The sequence below is a fragment of the Equus przewalskii genome, chromosome 5, assembly GCF_037783145.1.
Source record: "Equus przewalskii isolate Varuska chromosome 5, EquPr2, whole genome shotgun sequence".
Lineage (NCBI taxonomy): Eukaryota > Metazoa > Chordata > Mammalia > Perissodactyla > Equidae > Equus > Equus przewalskii.
This window is the reverse complement of record NC_091835.1, coordinates 3,413,618-3,439,477: the sequence shown is the minus strand read 5'-3', so window position 1 is coordinate 3,439,477 and position 25,860 is coordinate 3,413,618. Positions and strand designations below refer to the sequence as shown.

At 36.2% G+C, this 25,860-nt stretch overlaps 1 protein-coding gene and 1 long non-coding RNA gene across 28 annotated transcripts in view; both read left to right on the top strand.

Annotated features, from left to right (window-relative positions):
- IKZF2 (IKAROS family zinc finger 2) overlaps positions 1-5,811 on the top strand; it is a 155,254-nt gene extending 149,443 nt beyond the window's left edge. For all 26 annotated transcript variants that reach the window (XM_070618219.1, XM_070618215.1, XM_070618213.1 and 23 more), the window contains one exon: positions 1,567-5,811. In XM_070618219.1, the coding sequence (XP_070474320.1) occupies positions 1,567-2,291 (725 nt within the window). In that variant the 3' untranslated portion in view covers positions 2,292-5,811. The remainder of the gene's footprint in view (positions 1-1,566) is intronic.
- A 7,045-nt stretch (positions 5,812-12,856) lies between these two features.
- Positions 12,857-25,860, top strand: part of LOC139083209 (uncharacterized) — a 72,373-nt gene continuing 59,369 nt past the window's right edge. Inside the window, exons 1-2 of one of the 2 annotated variants that reach the window (XR_011539742.1) lie at positions 12,857-12,989; positions 13,780-13,900. This is a non-coding gene — a long non-coding RNA (uncharacterized lncRNA). Of the gene's footprint in view, positions 12,990-13,767; positions 13,905-25,860 lie in introns of those variants that run through there. The other variant, XR_011539743.1, reaches the window with a different exon arrangement.

The window sequence follows — 25,860 nt, the reverse complement described above, 5'->3', positions numbered from 1 at the left end:
GAGCCTTCTTACCGGCTGCTCCACCCCCACATTCCTGTACTTGGCTAATATTGGCCATTGAATTCTTATTTCTGATGCTGCTCCCTTCAAGAAGTCTTCTTTTACTCCACTAGTATGAGTTATGTATTCCTCTTCTTTGACCCCATAGCACGTATCACGCAGTATTATAAATGATCCCTAAATTGCTGTCATTCCCACTAAACTGGAAGCTCTTTGAGAATGTAGATTAGGTTTGTCTAGCTTAACTTTTAAACTCTTGACATTGCAATATCTTCAACTGGATACCATGAGATAATTTTTCATCATTTTTTTCCTTCCATTTTCATTACTCTCATCATTACCCTGATCTCACTCTGGGGACCTTTCTTCAAACCTGAAATAATACTAGCTACCTGAAAGTGCTTTTCCAGAATGCAGTTCTGTGGATCAACATTTCCTGTCAACATTACAGTTTAGGCATCCATCTACACAACATATTAAACATTTATAAGTCCACATATATCTTTAAGAAGAATTTATCTGTAAGATTTACCTATCAGAGTAACTAGATAATTTGTAAAAAACCTCATTGTTTTAGTGGCAGAATTTTGAAAAGATAAAATATTCTGTCCAAAGCTGGAAATCTTTGAAGGAGGAAAATTAAAATTACTTGTCCTGCTTTACCCACTCAACTCTTTTATAATGTTTAGATATTATGTTTAAGTAAATTAAATTTGTTAAAGTAAATATTAAAGGGAAAATTACAAACAGCTTTCAATCAAGAAAAGTTATGGAAAACTAACAATGGGTTTACATACCAGCACCATTGCACACATGTCTGAGTAAGAAAGGGGTGATGTGAAAATGAATAATTATCCATTTCAAGAAACAAAACGATGAAACATAATATTTTCCAAGTTTATAAGTGGGTGCTGTGGGAAATAACACTCCTATTTTTAAATAGCCCTAAATTTCATTCAGTTTATCAGACAGTACCACTTTTAACAGTATTTTTAACAGAGACTTTTTTGAATTCTTCAGAATGACAAAAATTAGTTCTATGATTTTTTTTTTCTAATATAGCAGCTAAATCAACCAAAGCAACCCTACACAACCATAGGTGACAGATGCTATAACCAGATCACTCTCGCTTTTGTGACCTTTGTGGCTTCATCACTGATGTTAAAATATGAAAAAACAAGCATGGTCTCTGACATATTTTCACCTGATATTACTTCTTTCTCTTATAGTCACTGAGCTCTAGTCAGGTGGAAATTTTAATAGAGAATGAAAATAAGATAACACACTCAATCGTGCCTTTCAGGCTAGATGCATGTTCATGATGACATTAGAACAGGTGCAAACAGCTTGTGAAATTTTTATTAGTAATCCCCTTTGCAGGTGAAGAGTATTTGTGAGTCTCAGGAGAATTAAAGAGCCCAAATATTTGATCTAAAGGATAAGATATACCATATTATGGAAAATAGAAGTGATTAATTAACTATGTACTTTTATATTTTTAATCCAGTCACTCATTTTGTCATATTCTTTTTTTTCTTATTACTTTTCTCCCCCTCTCCCTTTCAGGGGAAAAGCTCATGCGATTCAGCTACCCAGACATTCATTTTGATATGAACTTAACATATGAGAAGGAGGCTGAGCTGATGCAGTCTCACATGATGGACCAAGCCATCAACAATGCAATCACCTACCTTGGAGCTGAGGCCCTTCACCCTCTGATGCAGCACCCACCAAGCACAATCGCTGAGGTGGCCCCAGTTATAAGCTCAGCTTATTCTCAGGTCTATCATCCAAATAGGATAGAAAGACCTATTAGCAGGGAAACCTCCGACAGTCATGAAAACAACATGGATGGCCCTATCTCTCTCATCAGACCAAAGAGTCGACCCCAGGAAAGAGAGGCCTCTCCCAGCAATAGCTGCCTGGATTCTACTGACTCAGAAAGCAGCCATGATGACCACCAGTCCTACCAAGGAAACCCTGCCTTAAATCCCAAGAGGAAACAAAGCCCAGCTTACATGAAGGAGGATGTCAAGGCCCTGGACACCACCAAGGCTCCTAAGGGTTCTCTGAAGGACATCTACAAGGTCTTCAATGGAGAAGGAGAACAGATTAGGGCCTTCAAGTGTGAGCACTGCCGAGTCCTTTTCTTAGACCATGTCATGTACACCATTCACATGGGTTGCCATGGCTACCGGGACCCACTGGAATGCAACATCTGTGGCTACAGAAGCCAGGACCGTTACGAGTTTTCATCACACATTGTTCGAGGGGAGCACACATTCCACTAGGCCTTTTCATTCCAAAGGGGACCCCTATGAAGTAATGAACTGCACATGAAGAAATACTGCACTTACAATCCCACCTCCCCTCAGATGTTGACATACCTTTTTTTTAATATTATTACTATCATTAATTCTTATTTTGTGGACACAGTGTCATTTGCTCTGCCTAATTACAATAAGGAAGAAACAGAAGAGAGAAGGGACAGGGGATATTGTTTCTTGATAACATGGCTTGTTTATTTTGTGAGAATTTAAGAGCAGTTCATTTCTGCCATGCATAGATATAGGGCATATCATGCTTTGGAAAAAAATCGCTTGATTCATAACAATTTACCTAAGAGATTCTGATTTGCCACTGATGTTCAGGATTATGATTGAAGGCAGGAAAGCTTATTCTGGGTAGGACTTTCGCAGTTTAAAACAGTATAAGTAATTTTACTCTTCAAAGAAGAAATTGTTTCAAAACGTAAACTGTTTTTTTTCCTCTAGAGATCATGGAACACAAACACGTTATTTTCAGCTCCTTCGATGAGTTGTTGTGAGTTCTATGTTTACCTCCCCTATGGAATTTATAATACAGTATGTTATACACTGTACCTATAGCAAAACTTTTCAACTACAGGTAGTTAAGGACACCTACAATACATCTGAGGTCCTATGATCTTATTTTTCTAAACCTAAGCACTGTTTTTCCATAGTTTTGATGACTGGCATTTTATAGACACCCTGGCAGCCTTACTTTTAACACCTTTAACGAATAGTATTTTTATCTAGTTTTCAGAATAACATATGGTCTAAGAGTGGCAAAGAGGCAGACAATAGTTTCCAAAAGGGACCTCTGCTTTTCATAAATTTGTTCAAGAAGTTTTCTTTTAAAGTTGTAATATGATAACAGCATAGTATATGTATTTGTTTCTAAAAGTATGCTTACAATTGTCACTTTATCAGCATTTAATCAGTGTTAAGCAGTCAGCAGAAAAATATAATTAGGCTAGCAGTAGGGGGAAAATGCCCACTCAGAAATCCCATTTCTGGTATTTCTCTTTTCACTGGCTTTTTCAAGCTGTGACCACCCAGTGTTCTGTCCGTAGTCCATTCATCTTTTACTCTTCGAGTGGAAGGTCTTAAAAATCTTGCAATCAGCTAGCTGTTTCTTTCAAAATCTCCTCAGAGCAATTGCTAATTTGACCTGAATGTGCTAACTTGAACCCCATAAGGTTACGGAACTAGGGCTATTTATTCTCGTGTTTTTTCAATAATAATATTTACCACTTTTGGTGCAAGGAAAAGGGAACTTCTTTGTAACCTGTGCATTGGACTGTACATAAAACGAAAAATGAAGCTCATTTTTACCCTTCTTGGAGTTTAGAATGTGTCCGAACCGCCAAGTGAAAGTGACCATCCCTGCAGACTTTCTGTCTTGAAAACGTTCAGCTATTTATAAGTCCTTGTCAGAAGTGAATCTCAATCCCTTAGTACAGAATTTCTCATCTTTTAATCTATACACGTGTTGCCGTACTTCCTGTGTAGGTTCTCATTTCATTTATCGGGTGCTCTCTGTTTTTTTGCAGTCCATCAGCATTAGAGGGAGGAACAAATGAGACCGTTAGGTCATTTGGGGAGACACACTTGGAGGCAGAACTGGCTGCTTATATTTAGAGAGGACAGGCCTGACTGTGGCTGGATTATTTGATAACCATTTATGAATACTGAAATTCTGTTAAGCAGTAACTGATAACTGCTCTAAAAAAAATCATTAAGTAGGATGCTAAAACTATGTTTCTTAATACAGAATGATGTGGGAATTAGCAAGACTAGTGAACTATGGACAGATAAGCAAATCTGGCACTAACACTGCTCTTCATTCATTTTCTAGTTTATCATCTGCTTATTTAAGCAACTTCTAAGCACTAACACAGCCAGAGCTGGGCAGAATGGTTACAAGTCAGCTCTCTTTTACTAGCCCCTGTTGTAATTATTTTTGGAGAAATATCCAAACTCTTCCTTTAAATCTAAGAGAATGCACCAAAACAGAGATGTGAAATGTTTTAAATAGAATGTCAACTGCCATTTTTTTCTGCATGCTTTCATACATTGGTACGTTGTGAATATACGGTTTATTCAAAGATAAAGCATGTCTTTGAGACTCCCTCACCCACCAACCCTAACCACTCACAAATAATTGGAATTTCATTTTTTTTTCTTTTGGGAGGAAGGTAAATAAAGTTAGTGATTTTGTGTTTTACTGAAATTTAAGGAAACATTTGGATGGCACTCAGTGTGTTCATAACTTTGGCTCTGTGTGAACTTCTGCTGGCATCATCCATGAATTTTCTTCCTGCTTCCTATTTTTTTTTTTACTGTATGAACAATCATGTACCTACCTGTCCTGGGATGAAACTGATTTTAGATGGACCAAAAGAGTTGTGTAGTACCCCTATGAAGACAGGAATAATGCACTCTTTTTTTTTTTCTGACTTCATCTTTTTGGGAATCTGTTTTATTGAAGGGGCTTAATATTTGTGAGAGTGTTTGCTACAAGTGTACACTTGTACTTCCTTAGCTTCATGATATGAGGAACAGAAGGAGGTAAAGATGGCTCAGGGTGTGGCAGGGACAGATGAGGACGAGGTCAATTCAAATGTGGAGGTTAGAGAGAATTTTTTTGGACACAGTGCTTTCTGGGAAACTCTGGATGGCTATATTTGCATGCCTCTTCTTCACAAAAGGTAATATGCAAAGTGGCGGCACCTAGAAATAAATATGAGGGTCAGACACCAAATAAATCAAGTTTTACATAACAATTACATGCCCGGTTTATTTAGGTGAGATTTCACATTACAGGGCATTTGAGGGGAATGAAAATGGGTTAGCCTCTGTATTTTCCAGTGTGGCAAAAATTCAGAAATTCATCACATTGCTTTGCCCTAATTTTGCCCAGAATTTTATCTCCAGCTCCTGTTGGAAAAGTGTGCTATCTTTAATAGTGGTCAATCACTTTTAAAAACCATTCTAATCTGGCTTTTTCAAACATTGAACGTGACCAATAAGCAGATTGGAAGAGACTGAGTTGTTGAAACATTCCGTTGAGAATTTTCTGGAGGGACAAAATGAGAGAATGAGACAGTAGAGTTTAGATTAAGCTACCAAGTAGAGAGTCTCTCTCATACATACATACAGGCAATTGTATGTATGCATCATAGTGTGTGTGTGTGTGTGTGTGTATACACACACATTCTTTTAGAGAAAATTCATGAAAAGAAGCAACTACAGTGATCAGATGTGTTGCAAGAGTGTATAGAGAGTTAAAATACAGTTACTACCTGAGCAGTTTAGTGGGTTTACTTTACCAGATTGTATTAAGAAATATTAAAGAAGTTACTGGTATGTCTTTAGGACTACTCACAACTATTAAACTTAAATCTATCTACTTCCGGAATAAATCAAAACAATCAAAAAAAAAAAAAGATTTTTAAGCTGATATGATCTAACCTCCAAAGTGAAAGAAACACAAATTACTTTTGAATAGGAAGATACAGAAAAGAAAAATTATCAACTTTTGCTTGTCAGCAAATGGAGAAAGACAAGAATATTTTAGTGAGCTTGATATTGTTTTTACTTACAGTTTTTGTCTCAGCTATACACCTCACAAAACCACGAAGTCTTTGTGATATTTTATAAATGCTTGACAAAATTTACATCAGTGAAGGCACTTAGATGAAAATTACATTTTACTTATTTTTCCAAAATTGTGTTTTACTTATTTCACTCTATCTCCAAAATAATTCCTTAAAGTAGAAAAAGAACAGAAAAGGATGCTAAAAAACAAACAAAAAACTGTATGCCCCTAGTTTCAAGACAGAACGTAGGTTATAAGAGGCAGTAGCTACATTATTCTTTTAACTTTGAATTGTTCATTTTACAAAAGGGGTAAGTTACATTTGTGGTCATCTTTAGTTATATATTATTTTAGTGAGTACTATCTGTATGAAGATTATTCTAAAACAGAAAGTCCCCAAATGCAAAAGAAAAAAAGAGTGGGGGTGAAATTGAGCTTGTATATATGAAAGTTATCTTATAAATGTTTTTAAACCTCCAGTTTCTGCAAAATAATTAAAATATACAGTAACTGGTCTCCGAAAATCCTGAATTTAATGTATTAAATACTTATAAAATTTCTTTATATTGGTGCCTTTTTAAAATGGATTGAGAGAGTGTTGGTTAGTTGGTTAGTGGTTAGCCCCACAACGCTTTTATTATGTATTTTTCAAAATCATTTAAAATTGAGTACTATATAATTCATCTTTATGTACTTAGGGCAAAACAGTTAGAGGAATTTTCAATCCAGAGACTTTCAGCTCATCTGTTTAAAGTAAAAGGAAACTTTGAAACCAGGTTTTAATATCTTTTTAGTCTGCTAGTATTTCTGAATACCATGACAAGATTATGCAGGTAAAACATGAGGTAGAGGGGAATTTTCACTGTGAATTGCATTATGGTATGTGTTTCTGTTTTGTTTTTAAGGAAGAATAAGTTCTAATATCATACGAGTCTCTATTAGTGAAATTTGGGGTCAATAAAATGCAGTATTGTTTTGGGATTTCATCTGCAGACTAGTTTTGCACTAGTCTTAGAACCTCTGTGTTCTCATCTGTTAACATTTTATGGAATAATGTAAAGAAGCAGGTGATTCATTCTTCTTGAACAAAACAAAACTGAGCAGTCACAGCACGTTGCTGTTCTCCAAAGCAGTCTCAAATGGTTTCCTACCATGGTTGTGTGCTACTTGCAGTGAATATGTTAGGATATGACAGCTTTTAAAAAAAATAAGCTGCTTGTTATACGAAGCAAATGTCATATGACCAAGAAGCTGTGATATGCTAGTGTTTCTTTTTATCATAGTATCTTGCTAGGCCAAATAATGACACCTTGAATATTTTTACATTTATTGCAGAAACCTAAAATTTTGGACTTTCCCTAAGGTTTTTATGTAACATTCTATTTCTAGCTCTTTAGTTTTCTCTTGCTGTACTGTAAGTTGGTGAATATTTTTCACACACACTCTTACAAATAAGTTCCTAATTTTGTTTATGGGGTTTTTCTCCCCTAATATTGCATTTATATATTTTCTGTATAAATTTGTTGTGAATTAACCTTTATCCCATACAGAGAGTGGTACCTGAATGACTAGTTTTCTAAGATGTCCTTTTTATTGTGAATAAAATATAAAATCTCCAGGCCCTCAGCTAAACCACATAAAGTACAGCATGTAACTTCACATAGGTACAGATAGGCCAGTTTGTAGCTCATCAGGCCCTTCGAATTACCTCAAGTGACACAGTAAGAAACGCTTCTTGAACGGGTGGAGGTCACTGAATCCCCTACTATGCACTTATCAGGATTCTGCTTAATTTAATTTACTGGAAATGGGTTTTTAAAAAATGAATACACTGTAACAAAGGAAAGACTCTGGGTTTTGTTTTCTGTTGTTTTATTCTTTTGTGTTTGTTTTTTAAGGGTAGTTCAATTTCTGAAACTGTGATAAAACGTTTTGACTGTCAAGCATTCTCAGATTTTGAACATAAATCACTTCCCCTTCTGTGTCAGGAAGTTCTTTGTTATCTCAAATTTTGTCTACTCTCCCCGCTCCTGTCTCCTCTCTGTCCATGTCCCTTCCATCATGGTCTCTGGACATCTCTGCTTTTCTTTCCCCTTGCTAGTTTGAAGATTAGGTCAACTCTTATTTCCAATTCACTGGTCAACTAAGTCTTAATTTTTTGTGTGTGCTTTTTGTTGGCTGTATAATCTGCTGACATATTTTTATATTCAAGTGTAGTTTTATATTAAAAAGAAAAGTAGTTGGATTAAAAATAGTAAGGTATATAACCCTTGTGTTACTTTCACTTTCAAATGTTGAGTACCTAAAATATGACTTCAGAGGTTATGTAATCATAACATGGTATGTTTGCCTTCCTTTTTTGTTAGATTTTGTGTTCTGATTTGGTTTTCCTCCTAAAATGTATATTATGAGAGATTAAACAGTCTTCGGCAGGATTTTAGAGAGAAGTTAAAATTTAAAGCAAAGAGTCTTAACTGTCTCCCTGTTGGGAGAAAATGCTTTAACGTTACCACGATAATATTCCAGGTGGAGGGGCTCTCCGGGCTCCATATTTGCTCTTAATTGTCGGACCTTTTAGACCATGTGTTATTTGCAATCCCCGAATGATTGCTTCTGCTGTTTAGCTTAAAAGTATTTTTCTTTCTTTCTATACAAGTGCAATACTTTCCTTGAAGTCTTAAAAACGATGGTTGTCTTTTTTTTCTTTTCTGACTTATTCTTTCTTTAGTTAATGACAAAAAGAAACCCTTGAACATCATGGTATGTTGGTTAACGGACTCAAAAAGCAAAGAGAAAAACACTCACAGTGAAAAGATTAGAAAATGTAGAAACCACTGGTCTAATCTCCTGGTATCTTTATTTAGGCTAAATTTCTATTGAAATTAGTCAGCTTTTGCCTGAGAAATGTGTCCTAAAGTTGAAATTCTTAAAGTCTGAATTTTCTGCTTAGATCCTTGCCCAGTGTTTTAAATTAAGAACCTAATATTTTTTTATTTCACTTTTCTCTTTTGCAAATGAACTTTAAAAACGAAGCACTTAGGTCAATTTTAAACACCTATCTTTCACCTATTGGAGACAATTTTTAAGAAATATTTGGAGCACTCCTCTTTTCATACAAATTTAAGTAAGAAGTATTTTTTGTATCATCCATATTTATATGTAGTATGCTGGTTTTCTTTTTTTATATCTATGTCCCTGTAGTAAAACTGCTGTAATGTAAATACATATTTTGTTAAAAGATAACATTTCCTTGGCATTTCTTTTAAAGGCAGTTACTGCATTTGTACAGTATGTGTCTTGGCCATTTTAGATTTTTTTTCTTTAACAATACCAAAGGTAATTAGACTACTTTAAAAACTAATTGCTTGACAGTTCCTAGGATATTTTGAGTTTTAGAAGCAAAAAAAAGAAAAAAATAGGTCAAACCAGTAAACCTCATTTTTTTTTCAAAACTAATAATTTGGGGAAATAAAAACTATTGTTTAAAAAAAGAAATATATATATAAATATATATGTAAAATTAAAATTCCAGACCTTGTATGTCAGGTTTGCTCAGTGTAATGTAGTTTTTTTAAGGCTCAAATACTATACCTCAGAAAATGAGGTTTACTATGGAAATACTGCAACAGTCTTTGCAGCTGTGTGAGAAGCCACTCTGCTCTATACCAGTTTGGAGCCCTCCGCTGAACACTTTGATCACTGCGGACTAAAATGTGGGACTTGTATTTTCTTTGTTTTTAATGCACACGCATACATGTTCTGTGCATGTATGTGGGTACTGTGTATATGTGTATGAGTGTTGTATATGCATGTGTGAGTGTGTGTCTGTATGTGTGTACAACTAAAGAAGCTGCAGAAACTTTGTAATACTTTGTGAAAAGGATTATATTATAAAGGTTTGTACTGTCTGAGTGCACAGCTACTGGAATAAATTTAGGGAATCTCAGGAACAAGCATATAATTTGTCCAAGATTTATTTCTTCTCAGAAGTGTAAGTGCAGTTTTTAATTCTGTATATTATTTAATATTTTACCAATAAAATAAACTTCTGACATAAAAAGTTTGCTATAAAAACTTTCTGGTGAAAATTCTGTACACAAACACATCTTCCAAATACAGAAGAATAAACCCTGGGATAGATTCAGGTGTATTTCAGTTGTCATTGCTGCTGCGTACACATGTCACACGTCCTGACACGTGAGAGCAGCCGTCCCACGAGTAAGTGCCATGTAGTCCAGAGCACAGGGCAGAGAAGTCCCTTTTTTGTTAAGGGTGACATCTCTTTGCTCTTCAGGCAGTTTTCCTATCTCTCTTATTTTACCTTTATAACTAATTTGAGAGGTATGTATGCCAGCACCTATCCCCTATTAATAGAAGAAAAAAGTGAGACCCAAGGGAAGAGAGTTGTGAATTGCTCCAAAGTGCACAGTGAATTTCATAAGCAGTCCAAGTAATGGTCAATAACCATATTAGAAGCTAGCATTTCTTAGGAGTCAGACCAAGATTAAATAAAGGATTAATTCACAGAGATTGTTCAATCACATTGGCAATCTCACTATATGAGAGAGAAACTTCTCAGATTTTACAAATACAGTTTGTTTTACCATGAGAAGTTCTGTTACAATTCTCTTCATAACCAGAAATGTAAAAGGGCACATGCGATTGCAGACTCATTTTATTTAGCTTTAGCTATGTATTATCCCCCATGCCAATTTAAAGTCTACCGTCACATTTGAGATAGCCATTAGAATTTATCTTCATGGGTAAGTATTTACAGAATTCCATGGATATTTATCAGATTCCCCACTAACTTCACTGCCATATGCCACACAGATGAAAAATACTACAAATTCAAATGAAATTTTTTTCTTCCTTGACTTTTAATTCAAATTACTAACTTAACTGATGGGGGGGAGTGCAAACAAAGGGAGTAACAAGGCAAAGAAGAAAAAAAGAGAATGAACTTAACAGATGACTAGTATTAAGTTTGTGAAAGATCCCTCCAGTAGCAGCGAGAAATGCTTATCAGATCTCCTGCTTTATCGTACTGACAAGAGCAAAATGGAAAAGATTTTTTTAAAACATGCCATATGTTCTTGATTTTTCTATTGCATTAGGGTCAGAGAAACAAATAATTGAAATCTTGATCTGATTGTAAGACTTTTTATCACTATACTCAAGTCAAAGGGCTGTCCTTGGGGTGCGAGCCACCTTGTGAAGGAAGTTCATTTAGCATTTTAGCAACTCTGTTTCTTACTATTAGGGTGTTTTAAGATGGACCTGTTAAACTTCCAGCAAAACCTCATGTTCTGTTAATAGCCCCACTAACAGTTCCCAGTGTAATCTTTTAACATCTCACTAGAAATACCAATTAAAGATAACTGGTGAAATTGAATTTTGCTGCTTTTCTCTGATTTGAAGCGAAACTGGAGGGAGGTACTTCTGTAAACTAGCTTCACGGGCAGATGGAAGGAATTGACAAAGAGATAAAGTGTCCATAATCCCATATGAAAATGGGTTGAAGCGGAGAGACGTCCTGGAAAACAAAAGTATGCGCAGTCTGAGAAGAAGAAATATTAGCTTTTTGCTTTTGTCCTCACAGTTGCTCTATAATCCTAGAATATGTCTTCGATCAAACTAACTGCTTCTAACTTGAAATTTTGTCAAGCACAGGACAAATCCCTCAAAACAGTAAAAACAGACGCTGCCCATGTCGGTGTTGAGTTGTTTGTTCTGGAAACCCTTAAAAAAGAGCTGTATGACCCTGATCATCTGACCAACTGGAACCTATGCAAAGAAGCAAGATTTTTTAGTGCTCCAGGAAGAACCAAGAGTAAAAAGGAAGTCAGGTAAGGGTGTGGCTATTGGGGTCTCCTAGGCCGTAGGTAAGCCTGTGACTAAACAGGCAGGAGGAACTCAGCGGTGTTGGTGTCATTTCTCCTCAACTGATGGAGATTGGGCATCCCAGTCTCTACCGGGAGTGCTTCATGAAATCTCTTGATGGGGAAGTAGGAGAATTTAACTAAGAGAGAATGGGAATAAAGTCTATATTATGTCAATGCCCTGAGCCCAAGTATTGGTTCTTGTTGGTGGATATGAAAGCATAAAAGACTTGCCAATACAGCTTTTGTAAATTATGGATGTGTTTCCAACTGTGTAACCCACCATTCGAAAGTAAGGACAGGGAGAGTAGGGTATTTTGCTCTCAGAGCAGTAACAGTGGATGCTGGGAAGTAGGATATCCCAGTCTTGGGAGTAAGTGTCCTTCTTTTCTTCTCCATTTTTTTCCTTCTTTCCATTTCCCCTTGTATTATGTAACTCATCTGTATTTCTTTCTAGTTCCTTCCCCTCCTTTCTCATGTGTGTCCACATCAACCTTTTTTTTCTCTTTCCACTCTCTTCTCTGCGTAACCTACTGTTACCATTTGCTATCTGTTTTTCTCAACCTTGTCACAATTCTGCTTAACTCATCTGAAATATAATCTCTTTCAGTATGAGTAATTTAATATATATGAGTTTTAACTATACCCTTTCTTACAAGTACTTTACAAATTAGCCCAGTTGTTACTGGCTTTATGTAATTCACTCTCAAAATTCTCATGGAAAGTGTAGGGTATCTGATACTTAATTTTATTGATAAGCAAACTGGTTCAGGTTGCTTTTGATTTTGTTCAGAAACACCCCAATAAGTGAAAAAGCTAAAAATAGATTCTAATTCCAGATACACTTAGTCCAGTATTTCATTTTCTAAAGTTTATTCAGCATTTGATTGATAAGCCCCATTAATAAAGGGGAATAACAAATTTATAGTCTGAATTTTTGTGTCCCCCAGATTCATATGTTGAAATCCTATTGCCAATTTGATGGTCTCAGGAGGTGGGACCTTTGGGAGGTGTTTAGGACATGAGAGTGGAACCCTCATGATGGAATTAATGTTCTTATAAAAGAGACCCCACAGAGCTCCCTAGTCCCTTCCACCATGTGAGGACACAGTGAGAAGTCACCAGCCATGAAACAGGAAGAGAGCTTTCACCAGAACGCAACCATGATGGCACCTTGATCTTGGACTTCCAGCCTCCAGAACTGTGAGAAATAAATTTCTGTTGTTTATAAGCTACCCAGTCTGAAATTTTGTTATAGCAGCCCAAATGGACTAAGACAGCAAATATTACAAAGTAGTGGATGACAAAAAATAATGTTTCAGCAGATATATCTTATAAGTAAATGTTTTGCTTAATCTAAGTTTTAAACAGAATGATCCCAAATGAACTCATGGACACAGTCAGGAAGGCTGAGAAATACAGTATTCAGTAGCATGGCAAAAATAACCTGGAATTAAAATTTTTCTAAAGAAATTTTTTAAATGGATAAATCATCCTAATTTGGTCTTCCAAAGACTTCTTTTATACTTAAATTAAATAAGTGTGGGCTTTTGATTCTTTAACAAATTTCTTTCATAATTGTGATGAAATTCTTTGCCTTTTTGTATGTCAATCTATCCATATCCCTATACTCATTTTCTTTCCTTATTGCAGTATGTACTTTCCAATATTTATACTTTGTCTTCTGATTCCTTTCTATTTAAAAACCGTGGTCTGACTTGTCACGAGTAATATGCAATTATCAATACTGGAAACTCTGGCCATGATATCCAAGTGTTTGCAATGATAAGTTGTCACTTTCTTGTATCTTTCAATTTCAGTGAGCAGCCTGGACATTGTGCTTACTCTTCTTAGGTGCTATGACTTACCTCTTCACTGTTAATTCTAGAGCATAAGGACATTTCCAAGAGTCATCCCCAGTGCCAACTCTATCCATTGTGAAGTGAGTGACATATTTTACAATAAAATCTGACCTCATGTTGTCTGCCCCCAGGAAGAAGACATGTACAACCATTTGGAATTTCTTGGCTTTGACCTGTCAAGTCTCTGCAGTCTTCAAGGATGGTTGCTGTAGTTACGCCTACCATCATATTCTCCAGTCGTACTTCTACAATGTAAGTAAGTAACCTGATATTTTGGTCTTGAAACTGTCTATTCTTTTTCTCCGACCCCACCCCACCTCCCTTCTCTGTTTTATTTATTTACATTCAGATTGTAACGTGCATATATATTACCACCCTTTGATAACACTCAAGGGAAAAAAACTGGGACAGCAAATGACTCATGTTTTTCCAAACTCCTAGCCAAATTACTTTGTAGTCATCCTAACAAATGGTAGTTTGGCTATACCAATGTATAACACTGATACATTTTCCAAGCTACAAGTATAAGCCCAGAATCTTCTGCTTACTTCAGTAATGTTTTGACAAGTCTGATTATAGCTAAGAATGTGATCACTTGATCACATAATGAGCATGAGAAAATCTCTGCTTCAGGCATGGGTAAAGGGACAACACCAAGAAGAATTACAGTAGCTTTCTTGAATCTTTGAGATATGAAGCAAGTCAATGCCTAATTCTTTGATAATAAACGCGAGCTCTATGGTATTACATCCCTTACATTTTCTTCTGTGTTTTTAATTGAAACTCTAAAATGGACACACAATAATATCATCCATTTAAACTACAGTATGCTGAAAACCATATTCTCTGCCTTAATTATAAAAGTGTATTCGGGCTTTTAAAAAAAATGATTATTAAACATCATGTTGAGAGACTAGCTGCCATATTGAGTATGATATCTCTCAGCTTTAATGAAATGCTTATTTGTGCTAATATACTTTGAACTCTTCTTAGAGTATATCCTGGTTCGTAGTCTCTAGCCTGTAGAAAACTTAACATCAAAGTGCTTGATATGATGTGGTGACTTTGGTGCTGTATAAAAATTTCCTGACATGTCATTCTATCAGAGTAGATTATCTTAATGACATAGTTTAAGATGAAGTATGTTACAATATTCTTGGGTTAGTTATGTTATATTCCTGTATCTGACTCAGAAAACATGGCATGATTAGTCCAGTTTCAAAAAAAAAAAAGAGCCTCCAGAAATGACCAATGTAATGAAGGTCACGTGCTTTCTTTTCTATGATCACGTGTCTCTTATTAATATCATTAGATGGCTCAGTCACATTTCCAATGTGCGTATAACCCAACTACAATTTTTAGTCCCCAAGTAGAAGTTTATAAATAGCTTTGGGCAATGCCCGTGTCCCATGGTAACCCAGCACATCCAAGCATCACATCAGTAATGATGACCTCTCAGCCTGCTATTGGACAGCAGGTGTCACCTATAAGAATACACCAGCATAGGATTAAGATACAACTAGTATAATTTATTCATTTGTTACATTTTAAATCTGTTGACTCTCTGGTTTCTATGTATCTGATGTTCGTCCTTTAGTTCTCTGGAGGCTGAGTATAAATAACCCCTGTATTTCGTAGAAGCAAAGACTTTTTCTGCTTTTCTCATTTTTAAGTAAGACTTATTTTCACTATTTGGAAAGCATATGAATTACAAATGCAATAGTTTGAGAAGAAAAAAGAGCCTTAGCTTCTAACTTTGTTTTAGCCTATGAGATCTGAATTCATCCCATTTGTCCAGCTATTATGGCAGAACGCCATAGTAAAACTAATTTGGAGAAGCAAGGACAGCAACATCATTGGCCATCTGAATGACAGTAAGAGTGAATGACTTATCCCACCCCATTTATCAGTATGAATAAAGTGGGCTTGATTTATATGTAGTAACACCTCATTCATGACGCAGCAAGGCCTTCTGATATTTCACTATAAGTAAAGTAAGCCTACAAATGGGTAAAGTGTGAAAAATATCCTTGAACATTTTATTAAGTAATAATTAACAGCATAATTATAAGATAATAGTTATGAAAGAATGTACACACTTTCAAACCTAAATTTAAACCTGATTCTGTCAAGGGAAGGGAATAAATTATTACCATTTGAAGAGTAAAATTTTTGCGTGTTTTTTCCTTTTGAGAACCCTGAAAAAATTACTTGGTAACTAGTACTAGAAGAACGAAAAACAAGTATGGAGCAACATATTCACATTTTCCTTCTAGGATTCTGACCCAGCAAATATTATTTATCCTGGGATTCTTGGCAAGGTCACTTTGTGTCTTTGGAGAAGTTTAAGCAAATGTCTGCAGACTTAGTCTGTAGGATGAAGCTTTAAGAGGATAGAATGTGCAGATGATTTAGTTTCTAACATTAAATTTAAGTCTATTTGGAAAGTTTGAGGAGACCATAAGGCTCTGTTTCTTTCCTTTATATACTTTCTCTTCCTTTCTGCATGATTGGTTCTTATTACAATATTCACCAGTAAAAGCATCTAAAATTTAAGGTATTAGCATGCCTACTGCATGCAAGCCACTTTGCTAAGTAGTATAGAGAGCTCATTCATTTACTCAGTACTTCCATTGTGCTAGGCTGGGTGCTTAGGACAAAACATTGAATAAGACACAGTCCCTGTACTCAAGGAAATTATCTTACAGTGAGGAAGCAAACAAATAATTAGGACTAAAACATAATAGTTATTACCATAAATGTAAAAGTAAAATGCTCTGGAAACAAATGGAAGGGGAACTTGATTTAGCCTTAGAGTGAGGAAATGCATCCTGATAGAAGTGACATCTTAGCTGAGTCCAAAGGATAAATGAAAGTAAATTTGATGAAGACGGAAATGTGAGAGAGAAAGATAGAAAGTCGGCTCTCAGCAGAGGGAAGACAGCTACACAGTCCTGGAGGGGAGGCTGGAGAGAGAGAGATAGACAGACAGACACAGGGGAGAAGACAAAGGAGAGTCAGAGAGAGATGATGACAGAAAGGGAGAGAGAATAAATATGGATGGTTACTATTAGGGAATAGCATGTTCAATATGGCTGGAGTATAGGATGAGAACAGGGACATGGAAAGAGATAAAAGAGGAGGGATGAGTGGAGTCAGATATTAGGGCTTTGTTTTTCTAACTCAAGGAATTTGAATTTATACCAAGGGAAACAAGGACTGATGGAGGTTCTACTGGGGAGTGACATGATTAGATCTGAACAATTGTTTGGGCTCCAATATGAGATTAGATTGAAGGGGTACCAGACTGGAAGTAGAAGCTACTGCAGTAAATCCTGGAAAAAGATAACGCTAGACTGTGCTATGAGAGTGGTCTGGAAATGAAGAGATGTAGTGAGAATCCAAAGATATTTAAAAAGGAGAATGTGCTGGACTGGTGACTGATTGGATATAGGTAGTGAGGCAGAGGGATAAATTAAGGATGATACCCTAGCTTCTGAGTTGGGAAAGTAGATGCATGGTGGTGCCATTTACTAACATCAAAATCACAGGGGGAGAAACAGATTTGAGGGGTAGAAAGAGGAGGAACACATTGAACATGCTGAGAGTGAAATAGCGGTCTGACATCCAAGTGGTGATGTCTAGGAGGAAATTGAAGATAATAGGTTAATATCAGAAGAGAGATCTGAGCTTAAGGTTTGGTAAACTCCACTTGGATGTCATACTGGTATTTCACACCTATATATATATATGGGGGATATGTATATAGTAATCAAAGCCACAGAGTTGAAAAGATCATCTAGGGAAAGCGTACAGTGAAAAAGCCAACATTAAAGTCAAACTCAGGGGCGTTGAAGGGCAAAGTGTAAAAAGATTTCTATCAAGGAGTGCACAAAACAGTAAAGGAGTAAGACTTGTATAAAAATGACTGCAAAGAAAAGCTGTCACCAAAGGTCAAAACGGAGGTAAAATAACCTGGGGGCTCATAGCAGGAGAAGGTTTAGGGGCCAAGAATAGCCTCATAGAAAAGGTGGTATTTAAGAAACATTTTGAAAATTTTGTTGGGAAGTTTCCAGAAAGACAATGAAAAAGTTAGGTTTAAATTGTAGCAGAGGAATTTTAAGGGAAATGTACCTCAATTTTCAGTTCCTCTGAATTTGAATGTGTGTAAGAAAGAGAAACAAAGAGCAGAACCAGAGAGCCCAACCCTCACAAACACAGAGCACTGCTCGGCCCGAGCAAGTCCTCACGCTCCTCAGCTGGCCCACTTTGGGGTGGCGTCTAGTCGCAGGTGTCTCTCCTCTCATGAACCTTTGAGTAGTTTCTTGTTTCTCTTTGTGATCTATACGGTAGACTAACATTTAAAATTGTTCTTTTATAAATGTGGCATATATGAATGTAAAAAGGTAGTTGTATGTTTGTGCTTACTTATTTGAATGTGCCATGTATTATCATCTTATTTGAAGCTATCTGGGGTTATTGCAGACCATCTCAATTTGCAGAGCTGGGGATTGAGGTGCTCATCCTGAGGTTTTTGGTTCATTTGTTTGTACCAGCCTCTCTTCTTCACAGCCGGTCAGTCACATGACTGGGGCCTGGGGCTTCATCACGGTCAGATGATGCTCAAGGTGACACTGAGAGGCAGGATGTGCAGTTATAGAACAACCCTACATCCCAACACAGCTTTTATGCAATCTCTTGTGCTTATACAGGCTTCTCTGAGACCACTTTTCAACCACAATCTATTACTGATCTTCTGGTAACCTGCATGCCTTGTAGCGCAATTAAGTAAGTTTTCTCATTTATTGTACAGATCTTCAGTTACCTACACAGATGTTAACTAGGTACATAAATATATGATGCCCAAGTAAATCTTTGTTATCATTTTCACAGGTTACATAAGGAGGGCATTTTACAAATATGATATAAGAAGAATTTCAAATTATAATGCATTGATAGATCATTTAAAGTTTATAATCCTAAGAGAGAGTACCTTCTATATATCCTATAATAAAATATTTTAAAATATTTTAAATGTGTATGTGTAATAATTAATGAAAGCTCATTATAGGTGACAACATTTCACCTGAAATAGGAGGTTTGTGACAGGACTTCTAAGTAAAACTAAACCCACTCATGTGTTTGTGATCATCATTATCTGTAGCATGCTGTGCAATAGAAATGCAGTATGTGCCACAAATACAAGCTACTTAATGTAAAATTTTTCTAGTAGCCACATTAAAAAAATAAGCAAGTAAAATTAATTTTAATATATTTTATTTGACTCAGTATATCTAAAATATTATCAATGCAAGATGTAAGCATGTAAAAACTTATTCATGACATATTTCACCTATTTTGTTTTTTGTAAAGTCTTTAAAATCAGCTTGTATCTTACATTTATAGTGCATCTGAATTTGGACTAGCTACATTTCAAGGGCACAATAGCAGATCTATGATACATTGTAATCATCAAACTCAGCTATATAAATACCCCGTATTATAATGACCACAGCTACCTTTTATTAGGTCCTTATCATATGGCAATCACTGTGGTGATTTCCATGTTTTTCTTATTTCATCCTCAAAACAATCATATGACGTAGGTATCATTGTCAACCCCATTTCCTGGATGAAGTAACAAGAGAGTTTAAAGGATTCAGTGGCTTGTCTAAATCTCTGGAGGTAACAAGCAGTGGACCAAGGATTCACCCATGAAGATAAAGTATGTCAAAATGATATTTATAATTATTTTATGTTTTTAGATGCTTTTGTATTTTTAATTTTCAATGAAGATATTGAATTTGATTTTAGAGGAAGTAAATTCATGGTAAAATGATTGAAGTGAATTGACAGTTGGAAAAGTAAGAGACCACTGACCCATCTTGCATGTGGATAAGAGAATTTGTAAATAGTAATGAAAAATAAAAGAGATGATGTTACAGAGATAATGATATTGAAGAAAGTGGCCACAGGGACATACATCTTTGCTGAATAAAACTAAAAATGAGTGGAAGTAGGAAGAGTAGTAGTATATCCCGATGTGTTTTAATCGGATGATATGGAGGAGAATTTGTGGTGAAACACAAAAAAGTTGAATCTATGTTACTAAGTAGACTGAAAGAAAATCAGTTAGAGAAGTGTTTAGAAAACTAGAGAGTTGATTTTAGGTCTGCATTTTCTAAAATATAAAGTTACTCATTTGTAAAGCTAAGAGATTTGGCATAAGATATTGTGTCTGGAGAACTAAGATGAGTATTAGGCTCGTCTAGTTTGGCCAAAATCAAAGATGAATGTAAGGGTCAGCGGTATGGATTTGGAGGTCCAGGAAAACCATTAATAAGAAGATATCTGTCTTTCTTCTCTTGATTCCACAGAGATTCTCTATTGTTCACTATAACTTTGCAATGGCTCTTTCCTCACTCCATCCGTCATCAAGATTTGCCTATTTTTCATTTGTATCAGTTCCTTCAATAGCCTGCAAATTAGATCTCTTTTTCTAAACACCAAGCTATATTTTTCCGTACAATTCAAGATACCAATTGGAATCAGTCTACTCCAGGAAGCCTTCCCAAACCACATGTGGAAAATACAGTATCCTCGATAGAGAGGAACGATGGCATGGATAATTTATATAAATGTTCTCATCCCATGGGTTAAGTGATGCCGTAGGGTAAATCTATATTCTTGGGTCTGGTTTGCTTTATATAATCTCTTCCCCACCTCAACCTCCACATTCCTCTAATTCAGACCACATACTCTTCTTTATTGCTCCGGTTTGTATCTTTTTTCCTAAGCATTCCTCATCAGCCCTTCCTCCTTGCTGTTTCCCTATAAGTTCATTAAAAAAATCAAGCAAAGAAAGGATTAATATTCACAAATAACTGGCAAGTAAGAAGAATTGATTGGGGCCAGGAAAGACTTTACTTCCATTCCTAAAAGAGATTTTATCTTACTAGGTGGTTGGAGGAGACATAGCAGGATCCACAGACCAAGGAGCCCCCAACATTTATTTGTTTTGTAATATTACTTAATTTTTTTAATCTTTCTGGTCACAGTTTGCTCATCTGAAGTGGTGACAAGAATATCTACATGGCAGAGCTACTTTACTTATTCATTTATTAATCTTTTTGGACAAATAGCGTGTGCCATTTATATATTAAATACAAGATATGAAAATAAAAACAGTTTCCTGCCTTTGAGAGATATGTAATAGGTTAAAGGGAAATAGAAACAAAATTAAATGTTAGAGTATTTTATTTTATTTTATTTTATTTTGAGGAAGATTAGCCCTGAGCTAACATCTGCTGCCAATCCTCTTTTTGCTGAGGAAGACTGGCCCTGAGCTAACACCTGTGCCCATCTTCCTCTACTTTATACGTGGGACGCCTACCACAGCATGGCTTTTGCCAAGCGGTGCCATGTCCGCATCTGGGATCCAAACTGGCGAACCCCGGGCTGCCGGGAAGTGGAACATGTGAACCTAATTGCTGCGCCACTGGGCCGGCCCCTAAATGTTAGAGTATTTTAAAGTGATATGTTGGGAATAAGTTCAGAGTACAGTAGAGGTAGAAAAAAAAGAAGCTATACATTTTACTTTGGAAAATGGAGAGGTCAGGGAAGTCAGGCTATATTAAGCAGTTGACACTTGAGCTATAGTGGAGGAAGGACAAATTATGAGGAGTAGGTATTCTATATATTTATTAATATATTCATTCCTTCAGCACATATTTATTGTGTGTCCAGCACGTGGTGGTGAATAGTGGGGAAAAAAGAGAGGTGGTCCGTTTCTAAGATATGCACACTTCTCCTGTCCTCACAGGGCCTGAAGTCAACGTGGAAGCTCGATACCTATGTTAACAGAGCACTCCTAACAGACCTCCACTTAGCTGACTTGGCAAATTAACTAATACTATCAATTGCCTTTTCAAAACAGCTTGATTAATATTCAGGACTCAGCGAAAGCTCACAGCCAGGAGGCTACGCTCCAGTGAGCCTACGCACCTCTCCTCTCATTGGTTGAGTTGTATGCTTGCCAAGAATTAGTTGTGTTTATGCCCAAACTATTTATGACAGTTGACTTATTATTGTAACCATGTAATATAATTAAACACTGCTTACATAATTCAGTGAAATAGAGTGTGAAATGAAAGAGTTGTTTCTTTGCAAATTAAGTTGAATATTTTGGAAAGACTTAGTAAAGAAGAATCATTAAAAACTTTTCTAACAAAATTAGGTATAGGACGTAAAACCAGAAAAGTCTTAGTAATCCAGAAAATTCTACATTTGGATTGGTTGACAAATATCTTAGTTTTCACTCCACTTTAAGTTATCACTCCAACTTAAATAAGGTGAAGCTGGAACTTACATATGGTGCACTATGGTAAAGAAAGACAATGGATTTTTAGTCAATGGACCCATCTCTAAATTAAAGCCATAGCCGTATATCAAAAAAATTGCTGAATGATTGTGCATTTAAATGTATTTACTAAAATAAATGTTTAAGGAATACAGATAGCATTTTTATATTTCCCCAATTTGAATCTACTTTAATTATTAACAATCATACAGGATGGGAGCTTCTAGTAAAGAAAGGTGATATAATGATATGGAAAGTACTGGCACCTTAGGAATCTGTAGTGGGAAGACATAATCAATCCTAGAGATTAGGAATTCTAAAGTAGGAGTAAGCCAGACAAAGGAAGGGAGTAGGGAGAGGAGAGCATCCCCTGCAGCAAAACAGAGACAAAAAGAGACATGAGGAACTGAACAAACTTCGATGTCACTGGCCCATACAGTGTGAGAGTGGACATGGCAAGTAGTCTGGTAGATGGTAGATGGGGCCAGACCCAGGTCTTGGGAAGGCTTATCAATCATGTTAGATATTTGAACTTTATTTTGAAGGGTTTTAAGTTGGGGAGTTATATTATCAGATTTGGATTGAGGTAAAATAACTAGTTGAGTGCGGAGGCGGAGGGGTTAGTGGGGAGCAAAGTTGGGGGAAGGAGATCAATTAAATAAGAGATGATGGCAGCCTGGATTAAGGTGGTAACAATGGATTTGGAGATATATGATGAATTTTAGAGACATTTGTGAGGTATAATCAACAAGATATGATAACTAGTTGAAATGTAGCAGTTAAAAAAGAGTGAGAGAGGTCAAATATATCTCTTAGATTTCTGGTTTAAATTGGGTGGGTGGTGTCATTTATAGAAATGTGCCACTGTAATGAAAAAGAGGTGAGTTGGAGACAGTGGGGGGATGATGAATTCCCTTCTGGAAATACTATGCTTATGTCACTTACAAGACTATCAAGTGGGAAAGTCCTATGAGCAATTGGGTATATAGAGTTCAGGAAAGAGGTATGGCTTAGAAATGGAAGATTGGTTGACATCTGCATATAGATGGTAATCAAAACCATAAATATTAGAGACAATCTCCCAAAGAGTTAATAGAAGATAAAGAAAGAGAATAAAAGAAGAAAGAAAAGAAAATTGCATAGGAAATAGTCCTGGGGGCAGAATATTGAAGTATGGATAGGAAAAAACAAAGCCAAAAAATGCAGTTAAGAAGGGAGCAGCCAAAGAATTAGAAGGGGGGTATTCAAAGTGTCCATTGCTGCTGAGTGAAAAGTACCCAGGATCTGGAACCTACGGCAGACTACAGTGGGATGAGGAGTGAGGGGGAGATGAGGACAGGAAGATGAAAACTGCCATGGTTTTGCTTTTCAAGAGTCATATGCAAGGTAAAGTATAGAAAGAGAAAAGCCTAAAGAAGGTAAAAAGGGCCAGGTCTGAAAGGCCTTGTATGCCACACTAAGGGGGTTCAGTTGTGTCCCACAGAAAATGCAGGGCACATGGTAAAGTCTGTATGATAGAAGCTAGCTTACTTTGACAACAGTGTGGAGGATGGGATCTGTGGGGTGAGAGCTGGTAAAGGAAGCTGGTTAACACACAGCTCTCAACCATGATGTAGCGGGGCACAGATGCACTGCAAGACATTTGCTACTAAAAATACAGTACTCACATTTGCACAGGACTTAAAAAATAAATTGGAACAGATTCAAATTACCTCTTTAATAATGTCACTCTTGCTTCTATTCCAGTATGTTTTCTAGTGGCAAGGGAAAGAAAGAGGTGGAGTTATAGCCTACATTTCTGGAGTTGGGTTTAACACTGAGTATGCCTGAGGGAGTGAATCACACATGTGAACATCATCCATTCCGTGGGTAGATACCAGGAAAAAAAGTCGAGGACCATTGAGTTCGGGAAAATTGCAACCATTGAAGCAGAGATGACTAGATCTTAATAACGCGTTATCAGCAGGGATGGTAAAGAAAGAAGCAATTGTTGGAGTGAAGTTACAGAGTTAGAAACAACAGGATCCAGAAACTGATTGGATGTGAGAGGTGAGACACTATCTCCAAAATAGCAATACTCTTTATTAAATGCTTTCAGTATATCATAAACTCCAATAAGAACAGACGTAACATACATCATCCCACTCATCTTCTCAACAGCCTTGCAAAGCAGGCATTTTTATCCTCATTTTACAGATAATAAAACTGGAGTTTAGAGAGTTTAGGCAACTTTCCCAAAGTCATCCAGATTTCAAGTTGCAGAGGTGAGACTGAAACCCAGCTTTACCTGGTTCGCAATCGTTGCTCTTCCTAATTACCCCATACTGCATCCCAAATCTAGAATGAGTCTCACACTAGGTGTTTGGTTGTATGATGGTAGCATCAAATGCAGATGGTAAACAGAAGATGAGCAAGTTTAGGAGGAAAATAGCAAGTTCCATTTTAAACATATTCTGTTTTTAATGTCTGGAGAATATCCCTCGTGAAGATGTCTAATAGATAGTTACATATATAAGTCTAGAATTTAGGGGAAAGATCTGCCAGAAGATAAAGATTTGTGAGGCATTAGCATTTAAATTGTTATTGAAGTCACGGGAATGGATGAGATTTCCCAGGGAGACTGCAACATGAGAAGAGAATCAAGTGGAGAGCTAAGAAACACTAAAATTAAAAAGGAGGTCAGAGAAGTGACAGAGAAGGAATGCTAACACGGGTTAGAAGGGAGAAGCAGAGAGTGATATCACATGAAGCAGGAGAGGGTTGCATGAGAAGGGAGTGATCAACGATTATCAAATGCCATGGAGTGCTCGAGAAAGATGACTGATAAAGTCCACTAGATGAAAAGGATTGTGAAGGAGAAGTACAAATGAAAACAGCATGAGATTTAATTTTAAATTATAACACCCAGTGTTGTCTACAGTCTGGAAATACGCAGCTTACAGGACAGAAAAGTATCAACCTTTCAAAGGTCAATTGCCAATGCGTTTGAAAAGCCAGCCTTCTTGTTCTAGGGAATTTTCTAAGGAAAAATAAGTGACAACATTCGTTGCAGCATTGTGTGTGAAAGGAACCGTATCACAGTAGTTAAGAGCACTCACTCCAGAGCCATGCACCCTGAGTTGAAATCTGCCATTTACTAGATCCGTGACATTGGGCAAGTCACTTAACCTTTCTGTGCATCAGTTTCTTTATCTGTAAAGTAGTAAAAGGATTACCACTAGCAATACAGTTATTACAGCCTAACTGGATTTTACAAGAATTAAGTGACTAAATACTAGGAAGTGTTTATATATATTGTGTCTGTTAAATTAATACAGACAGAAATAACCAAAATGTTTAATGGTAAGATTAAAAATCTTATATATCCATGCCTGTGATAACATGCAACCATGAAAAATTATGTAGTTAACTATTTAATATATGGAAAGATACTAGGGTGTATCTAGGTATTGCAGTATAGGGTAATTATGGATGATTAGAAAAAAGTTATAAACCAAATGAATAGAATGATTCCATTTGTGAATAAATAATCGGTACCTATGTGTTGGATATGAATGACAATTTTTAGAAAGTCATATATCAACATGCTTATGTCTGGGTGGTTGGATTACAAATTTATTTTATTTTACCTTTTAATTTTTATACTTTTCTAAATTACATATATTGAAACAATATTTTTAAGACAAGAAAAGAAATTAAAAGCATCCTGGAGGTCAGGATAGAGACTAGCAAATGATACTTATTCTTTGGCAAAGCTTGTCTGTGAAAGAACATAGAGTAAGGGCCTAGTAGCCAGAGTTTATTTATGACCAATGAAGCAGCAGCATATATAAAATGCTTTACAGTCCTGCTG